At 66.2% G+C, this 8,696-nt stretch overlaps 1 protein-coding gene across 1 annotated transcript; it reads right to left on the bottom strand.

The window, feature by feature from the left end:
* Positions 1–522: 522 nt before the first annotated feature.
* LOC122677310 (collagen alpha-1(I) chain-like) lies at positions 523–7,535 on the bottom strand. The gene is made up of 8 exons (XM_043877284.1): positions 7,411–7,535; positions 5,979–6,210; positions 3,814–4,308; positions 2,962–3,732; positions 1,683–1,776; positions 1,095–1,217; positions 833–1,030; positions 523–635 (listed from the first exon to the last, which is right to left on the bottom strand). The coding sequence occupies exons 1-8, from the start codon at positions 7,533–7,535 to the stop codon at positions 523–525; spliced, it is 2,151 nt and encodes a 716-aa protein (XP_043733219.1).
* Between the last annotated feature and the right edge of the window lie 1,161 nt (positions 7,536–8,696).

Below are 8,696 nucleotides of genomic sequence, written 5' to 3'. Positions count from 1 at the left end.
TGTGGTGCAGGCTGGCAGGGATTTCCGGGTGCTTGTGGCCACGCAGAGGCCCCCACTGCCCACACTGGTGCCCGCCGAGGGGGCCCTGTGGGAGGCTGTCCCTCCAAGTCGGGTGCCAGCTTGGGTGTCCCCCGGGCCTCCTGTGGCCCCCGGGATGGCATGAGCAGCTTCCCGTGGGCCTCCCCGGACGTGAGATGCTGACGCTGACTGCAGGCGTTCGCAGCCCCCCTGCACTGGGCCGGGCGGTGGCCCCGCCTACTCTGGGCTCGTGTCTGATGGGGTCTTCCTGGCCTGGAGCCTGTGACCCCCGACCCCGGTCCCTGCAGAAGTCCCCCACCACTTCCTGGGATGCCCAGACTCTCGGGAGACCCGCAGGGAGGGCGAGTCCTCTGCGCGGGGAGGGGCTGGGCTGGAGTCTCTGGGGACACCGGATACTCCCTGCCCTGGGAGGGGCCACCCCAAAGCTCAACATGGGGCCCACGTGGGTGCCAGGTGGGGCCTCCCCAGGCCCCTGGGTCTTCCTCATCCCCCCGATGGGGGTCGGGCGGTGGTGGGACTGCTCGGGCCCAGGCCCTGGGCGGCCAGGCTGCTGTGCTGCAGGCCGGGGGTCTCCATCAGAGGCGCGTGTGTGCCCGCTGGTGCCGGGAGGGGCGCACACAGGCGTGCACTCGCCCGCCGACGCGCACAGCCCACACCTGGGCTACGAACCGTGCGCCCGCGTGCGTGTCTGGGCCTCCCGTGCGGCCACGTGCTTGGACACGTGTGCTGGCCCCACAGGCGCACACGGGCCGCCGCCACGCTCACTGCACGCTTCGCCTCTCTCCCAACCAACGCCTGAGCCCCCGGCTGCCCCAGAACCCGCAGCCCTTCCCTCCAAACAGGACCGACTGGTTATGACACTGGATCGCAAACCTCCCCGAGAGGGGAGGGGGAGGGGACAGGCGCTGGACCAGGGCCAGGACCGGCCCGCCCCACCCCAGGCTGCCCCAGCCCTGGAGCTGGACCCCCGCGGGCTCCCGGGCCCTGCCCACTGCGGGCCGGTGAGGGCCTGTGCTCAGGGGCCGGGGGAGGACCCCTCCCCGGGAGGCACTCACAGGCGTGGGCCGGGGTGCGGCAGGGCTGTCCTGCCGTTGCCAGGGCGCCCAGAGGGAGTCGGTCTAGTTCCTCTGAGCCCTGGACGGGGCTGGTCTGAAGGGAGGGGTCTGGCAGGGCCTTGGCTGGGGGCGTCAGGTGAATGCAGGTCCCCGGGAAGTGGGGAGTCTGGCCTCTGCCTCCCACCTGCCCAGAGGCCCAGCTCCCTTCTTGGAGCAGAGCCTGGTGGGTGCCCAGGACAGAACCCAGGGCACTTTCCATGACCCCCATGGAGAACTGGGATGGGGGAGGCTCCCTGGCTTGGAAACGGCTCCCTGGAGGAGGTGCCCTTTCCGCTGGGCCTGAGAGGTGGGGGCAGGGGCATGGGCAGCGGTGAACTTCTCACGTTCTCCCCTCTTTGAGAGCCCCTCCCGGGGAGCTGCCGTGCAGGTGTGCGCACTGTCTCTGGTGTGTGTCACTTTAAACTTAGCCCGGAGCGCAGAAGGCCAGGGGGGGCTTGGCAGGTCACAGGTCAGCCGCTCTGCAGCTTGCCTGCCCCAGCTGCGAGGACCCAGGTGACCAGAGCTTTGGGAGTCATGTTGACTCTCTACCAGGTTTGACTTTGGAAAGGGCTGGGCCTTGGTGATCTGGAGCCCTTTGGGCCAGTTTGCAAAAGGCTGTTTTGGAGCTCAGGAGGCTGGGCGTCTGCAGCAGGGATGCAGATGTAGAGGGCCATGAGCACAGGGAAGGTCTGTCTCCTCGGTTTCGCCATCCATCCTCTGTCCTTCATGCGTCCACCCACCTTCCATCCACGTAGCCTCCCTGCCTCCCTCCCTCTTTCCCTTCCTCCATCCACCCTCCATTCATGAACTCATCTCACCATCCATCATCCATTCACCATCTTTCCGTCCATCCATACACTCATCCTCTGTTCATCCACCCATCTTCCATACATGCATTCTTCCTCCCTCCCTCCCTCTTTCTCTTCCTCCATCCATCCACCTGTCCATCCGTCCTCCATCCATCCACGTATCATCCATCTACCATCTTTCCATCCGTCTATCATCTATTTGTCCTCTCTCTCCCTCCCTCTTATATTCATGGATCTATCTATGCCTTTATCTGTCTGTTATCCATCTATCGATCCATTACATCTCACCCTTTTTACTGGACAAATGGACATGAGTTAAAACACACCCTATTTCTCATTAGATTATGAACTTTGGGGGCAGAGTCCACACGTCTCTAGAAGCCCTAAGAGGCACAGTACGGAGCAGGCTCCCAGGAAACCTTCGTTGGATGAATGAACGCATTCAAAAACAACTGGACTCTTGTATTGAACCCGTCGCTCTGAAAAGATCCATTGCTCCCCCTCCCGGAGGACCGGCGAGTTTGGGCTTTAAGTCAGCTGTGGTGCCGTGTTTGCTTTGTAAGTGGGCGGGCCCCATCCACTGCGTGGGTTCTTCTCGTGTGTGACGGAGGCCGGGCGGACAGGCAGTGCTGGACACTCGAGGGGAGGACGGGAGGACGGGGTGTGTGTGGAGAGGCTGTTAGGGGCAGGGTGGGCTCAGGGAACAGACCCCAGGTCAGGCACTCCGCAGCCAGCCTCCAGGACCGGAGATGGGCAGGTGCGGGCAGGGCGGGGGCTGCCTCGGGGGTGAGGGGCGTGAGCACTCCAGAGGGGCCCTTCCCACCAGCCCCAGAGGATCAAGGGACCGGGGCTCTGCGCCTCGGGGTGTTTGTGACTGGAGTCACCCCCCAGCTTGCCAGCTGGCCCGGGAGAGAGTGGTTGGAGGAGTGGACAGTCTGCCCAGCTTGGGGAGCAGCTGGTGCAGGAACAGCCCAGCGGCCGGTCAGACCCTGGTCTGGAGGTGCTGCCCGATGGCCCACTTGGCCCAGGCAGTGGCCTCCGTTGTGGGAGCTCCCGCGGCTGCCCAGGGGTCCCGGGGAGACAGTCGCCGCACTGGAGATGGTGATGGGTCTAAGGATACCTGGCAGGCCGGGGCTCTGCCCAGAGGCTCCAGTCTTCGGCAGCTTGGGCTGAGGAGGGAAGGGGCCCCGACATTGGTGATCCAGGGTGTGGGGTGCAGAACCCTCGGCCTCCCCCCATGGCTCCTTGGCCTGCCCTCGACAAGCCCTATGGCCCCCACTGGCACGGGCATTGGGCGGGCAGGGGTCAGGGAGCGTGGTCAGCGAGCCCTCATGGGGTGGGGCTGCCTGCAGGAAGGACCAGGCTTCTGGCTGTGCAGGGCCTGGGCTCTGCCGCCTCCCGCCCTCCCACCATCCCACCCAGGCTCCCGTGGGCCTGCGGATGAGGTGCGAAGACCTGAGCTCCCCAGAGTCTCCACTCGCTCCCAGGCAGGCACCCCGGGGCTGGGCCGCGTCTGATGCTTCTGCTCCGAGAGGTATCCACAGCAGGTGCCAGGCGGCTGCGGCAGTCACCGCTGGTGACAACGGTCCCCCAGGCCGCCCATCTGTGGCTGTCAGGCGGCCTTGGGCAGGTGGGCCCGGGCAGACAGGCTGGGCTGAGGGGCTCAGGTCTTGCCTCCAGCTCTGGCCAGGGTCCTGGGCTGGGTGTGCCTTTGCGGACAGCTCTGGGTCAGCCCTGGACACCCAGGAGGGGGTGCTGTAGACATGGGTGACCTGGGGGCTGGCAGGGGCCTGGCAGCAAATGCAGGGGGGTGCTGGCCCCCTGGGATGCGATGCTGGGTTCGCAAGAGGCTCAGGACCTCGGTGGCTTACCCCTCTGTCCTCCCAGGAATGGACAGCCTGGGCTGAGAGCGGCCATCTGACAGGCCTGGCCCCCAGGTCCATGAAGTGGGGGTCGCCCTCGTCCCAGGGCCGTTGTAAGGAGAGGCGCACCTTCTCTCCGGGACCTGCCCTGGTGGGGGCCCCGCATTGTTCCCAGATGGGCACGGGCCTGAGCCCACCCCGGCCCTGAGAGCCCCAGGCAGGGCCACCTGCCGCCCTCCGGCCCCCAGGGAAACACCCTGGGCTCGAGGCTGCCTCGGGGGACGGACGGCTGTCTCCCAGGGTATGCACCCCGTGGGAATCGATGGGGTCCCTGCATCCCCCAAACTGGGCTCTGCCCTGGGAGGGAGGAGAGCTGAGGGGGTTGGGTGGGCTGCGGGACGTGGGGACGGGTCGGGTGGGGGCCTGGCGGTGGCCTGGCCTTGTCGGTTGCCCGCTGGGCGCAGTCGCCCGCTGTGGGGGCCGGGCCCCGGCCTGCGTGGGTGCCTGGTGAGCGTGGGCCTGGGCACAGCCCCTCTCCCACAGGCTGGGCCCTCAGTCTTCCCGCCCGTGTGAATGAAGGGCCAGCGTGCGTCTGTGTGTGCGTGCATGGGCACACACGTGAGTGTGCACGTGGGTGTGTGTTGGCTGGAGGCCCGGTGTCCTCAGGCCTGGCCCCGGTTATCATCACGGCGACAGTGGAGATGCAGAGCTGAGGCGGGACTGGGCAGGGGTCTGGGGGAGCCCCCACCTGTGGGGGGCTGGGGGGCTCTCGGACCCCCTGAGCCCTGCCTGCTCCTGGAAACTGGGGCGACCCTGTTCTGCCTGGCCCCACGCCTCCCCTCAACAGGTCCTCCTCCCCCTCCCTGGCACCTGTTGACCTCTGACCCCTCCCATCCCTCTCCCAGCACCCAGGAAGCCTATGCCTCCTCCCCGTTGCTCTGAGTCCAGAAACAGGGCCAGGTGTCCCCCGTGTGGCCACCTGACCACACTGCAGGGCAGTCCCCAGATCTTGTCTGCAGCCCTGGTCACTCCCTCCCTAATTGTATGCATACATGCGTGTACCTGTTTGTATGCATACATGTGTGTACCTGTTTGTATGCATACATATGTGTGCCTGATTGTATGCATACATGTGTGTATATATACATGTGTGTGTCTGGTTGCATGTATACATGTGTGTACCTGATTGTATATGCACACCTGTGTACCTAGTTGTATGTATACATGTGTGTGCCTAATTGTGTGTACCTACTTGTATGTATGCATGTGTGTGCCTAATTGTATGTACACGTGTGTACCTAATTGTATGTATACATGTGTGTATGACAGAGACAGGGAGACTGTCGAACTGGCCCCAAGCGAGCTGGGCTGTAGCAGCAGGACGCAGACGGCCCGCCCTAAGCTGGACCGGCTCAGCCCCCAGACCAGCACCCAGCCCGGCCCAGGCCCCGCCCCATGTGGGCCAGGTGGGCACACGCCCTTGCGGCCTTATCACCTGGAGGTGAGGATGGACGCCACTCGCCCCCACCACCCCCACCCCGACGCATCCTCCCCCAGGTGCCAGAGGAAGCCTCGTCCGGGGGGTCCGAAGGCTGGGTCCTGCCCTGCTCCCTGCCCCTGCGGACCCCCGTTTTCTCACCTGTCAAGTGAGGGTGACGCCCACAGAGCCCCCAGGGGGTGGTGGTACCCTCACACTCCTAGGGCTGGTGGGGTGGGGAAGGGAGGGGAGGCCTGCCTTGCTCAGGTCAGGTAAGGATCGGCCAGCTTGGCTGGCAGGGCTGTGGGGGGGTCCCTGGGCGAGAGCTGGGTAGCGGGTCTCCCTAGTGCCGTTCACAACAGGTCAGAGGCCCGAGGGTGGTCTCCTGCTCCTTCCTGCACGCCTGGGGCTGGTTCTGACCTGCGCTGCTGATCCCATCCTGAAAAGCAGCACCTGCAGACCCCCAGTGTAGGGGGGTGGGGAGCCTGGAAAGACTGCCAGCCCTCCTCCAGCCCTGGGATCTGAGATCTGGGGACCCAGGCTCCACCACGGTTCAGCCCAATGCCCGTGGCCTTGCGCCCCGGAGGAGCCCAGACATCTCCCCGTAGACCGCTGGGCAGGGCTCTCCTGACACCCAGGCGCCTGCCAGACCCTCCCGCGGGCAGGGCGGCCCGTCTTCTGCCCGGACACCCCCTACCAGGGGCGGCCCCAGCGGCGCCAAGACGGAGGCCACGCCGCAGATGGCCACGAGGGGGCGGCAGCGCACAGGGAACGCCGGGAGGGCGGGGCCACGAGGGCGGGGCTGACCGCCGGGCCGAGGCTGCTCGGCGCCGAGCCCGGGCCCCAGGGCGCCGACCGCCAGGTGGGCAGCGAGGCCCGCGTGTGAGCTGCTGGGGTCCACGGGGCAGGCCCCGGGAGGACCGGGGACCCTGGGGGCGCCCGAGGAGCGCGGCCCAAGGCTCTCACCCCGAGCGCGCACGCACGCGCCCCCATCTTCCCGGAACCGCTCACCAGCTCAACCTCACGGACCCCTGCGTGCGCGCAGAGTCCCCCCAAGGACCACACACAGCCCACACGGACACACCCACTGCACACACTCCTCATATACCCACAGACACCCCACACACAGCCCACACGGACACACCCACTGCGCACGCCGCTTACAGACACACCCACTGCACACGCCCCTCATATACCCACAGACACCCCCCCACACCCCCCACACGGACACACCCACTGCACACGCCCCTTACAGACACACCCACTGCACACGCCCCTCATTTACCCACAGACACCCCACACACAGCCACACGGACACACCCACTGCACACGCCCCTCATATACCCACAGACACCCCATACACACCCCCCCACACGGACACACCCACTGCACACGCCCCTTACACACACACCCACTGCACACACCCCTCATATACCCGCAGACACCCTACACATACCCCACACAGACATACCCACACCCCCCCCACACCCCCCACACCCCCCCCCCACACACACATATCCACACCCACCCACACCGACAGACACCCACACACACCCACCAACCGACACACACTCTCCCACACACACACCCTCCCACACACACCCACAGCACACACTCCTCACACCCCCACATCACCCCACACCCACACCCACACACACACCCACACACACTCCCCCCCCACACACACACACTCACACCCACGCAGTTCAGAGTATGGCAGGGCCCGGGATCCCAGAGGTCGTTTGCCCAGGGGTAGGTGCATGGGGCTGAGGTGCAGGGGTCACTGCCTCGGGCGGGGCAGGCCCCTCGCCTTGGACGGCCCTAGGAGGGGGCAGCGTTGGGGAGAAGGGCCTCCTAGTTGACCTCTCGTCCTCCCTGGGACTCAGGGCATCAGAGCCTCGTTGTGGCCCGGGGCTGGCGACAGCCAGCGGGTGTGGGCTCGGTCCCCGCCCTGAGCCGCCGGCCCCGGCCGTTGCCTTCTGTTCCTGCTCCTCGCCGCGCCCGCCTGGGCCTCTCCTGCTCCCGCCACCCCAGCCCCCGCCCCCGGCCCCCGCTGCACCCCGTCCGCTGCTCCCCCCGCCCTTCCTCCCGTCCCTCTGCTGCGGCTCCTGGTGGAGAAGCCGCATCACCTGCCAGGGTGACACAAACCAGGGCCAGCGGTGGAGGGCCGGGAGCGGAGCGGCTCCGAGGTGCCCACAGGCAAGGCCGGGACGTGGATCAGGAGGGCGCGCCACGAGGCCCGTGCCCGCAGCATCGGGACAGCCGTGCGGGGGGGTCACTAGGCGCTGTGAGCCGACTCAGGGCGCCACCATCACCCGCCAACGCCCTGCAGCAGCCCTCAGGGTCCCTGAGATGGGGCCGCCGCGGCCCTTTCCTGAATGGCGTCAGAGCTGGCCATCCACGCCTGGGAGGGGCCCGCGGGCCTGGGGCTGGGCCTGCCCCCGCCTCTCCCGGTCCTGCAGGCAGACCGCCCTCGCCGGCGCCCCCTCACCCTCTGTGGGCAGGGGCTGTGGCTGGCCCTGGGGAGTGAAGAGGAAGCGGGGAGGGGAGCCCCTGCCCGCCACCAGCCCCCATGAGCCCCACTTGCCCCGGGGGGCTTGGCAAGACGCCCCTCCCCTTGTCAGGAAGGGGTGCTTTTGCAGGTGCCTGACCTTCCTTGCTCCTGCGGGCCGTGCCCAGTTGAGTGGGAACTGGGGACAGGCCTCCTGGGCAGGGACCCTCACCCCACAGGGGCCTTCACCAAGCGCAGGCTGGGCGGTTCCTTGCAGGAACACCCCTGCCCAGGGCTCCAGGGCTCCGGTCATCGCCACCCCCTCCCTGCAGTGGAAATGGCCCCCTTGGGTGTGGAATATGGGCGCTGAGATGGTGGGAGCCCTGGCCTCTGGGTGGGGGGCCGTAGAAAGTGGGATCAAATTCCACCTGGAGGGGATGGCCCGTGGGGTGCAGGCGGCATTCTCTCTGAGAGAGCAGACTGCCCTCAGCCAGGGCCCTCCATGCTGGGGATTTATTATCAGTTCCCCGGGGTCACAGTCAACACCAGCGTCCGCTGAGCCCCACGCCTGGGCCCTAGGACAGCCCATCGCCTCCTGCCTTAAAGAATAAGGATAAGAAGCAGGAAGAGCTGAGGCCCAGCTGCCCCCTTCCCCAGAGGGATATAGCACCACCCTGAACAGGGGTGCCTCTCTACCACCTGCACATGGGGCGTCCCACGGAGCACCCCGGGCTACCTGGGCCCCTGTGGGCTGGTACACATTTTGTCTGTCTGTATTAGAGGCATCTATTATTTTCTCCTTCATGCGTTTCTGTACCTTTTCAGTTTTTCTAATGAGCACGGATTATGTTTGTCATCAGGAAACATAAGGAGAGGCATACGTGTAAGAGAGAGGGGACCGGGGAAATCTGGTCCCTCTCTCTG

Source organism: Cervus elaphus, chromosome 2, assembly GCF_910594005.1.
Source record: "Cervus elaphus chromosome 2, mCerEla1.1, whole genome shotgun sequence".
Lineage (NCBI taxonomy): Eukaryota > Metazoa > Chordata > Mammalia > Artiodactyla > Cervidae > Cervus > Cervus elaphus.
The sequence above is the reverse complement of the archived record's forward strand: the minus strand, read 5'-3'. Positions and strand labels throughout refer to the sequence as shown.

Excerpts from the sequence above, each read along its gene's own strand:
- LOC122677310 (XM_043877284.1), bottom strand. The coding sequence starts at position 7,535 with ATGCTGCGGGCACGGGCCTCGTGGCGCGCCCTCCTGATCCACGTCCCG. Across the intron at positions 1,777-2,961 it reads GAGGCCACTGCCTGGGCCAA|ACGCCCAGCCTCCTGAGCTC; the intron begins GTGGGCCATCGG and ends TCCCTGCTGCAG. Across the intron at positions 636-832 it reads GGGCAGCCGGGGGCTCAGGC|CGGGCACACACGCGCCTCTG; the intron begins GTTGGTTGGGAG and ends TCCCGGCACCAG.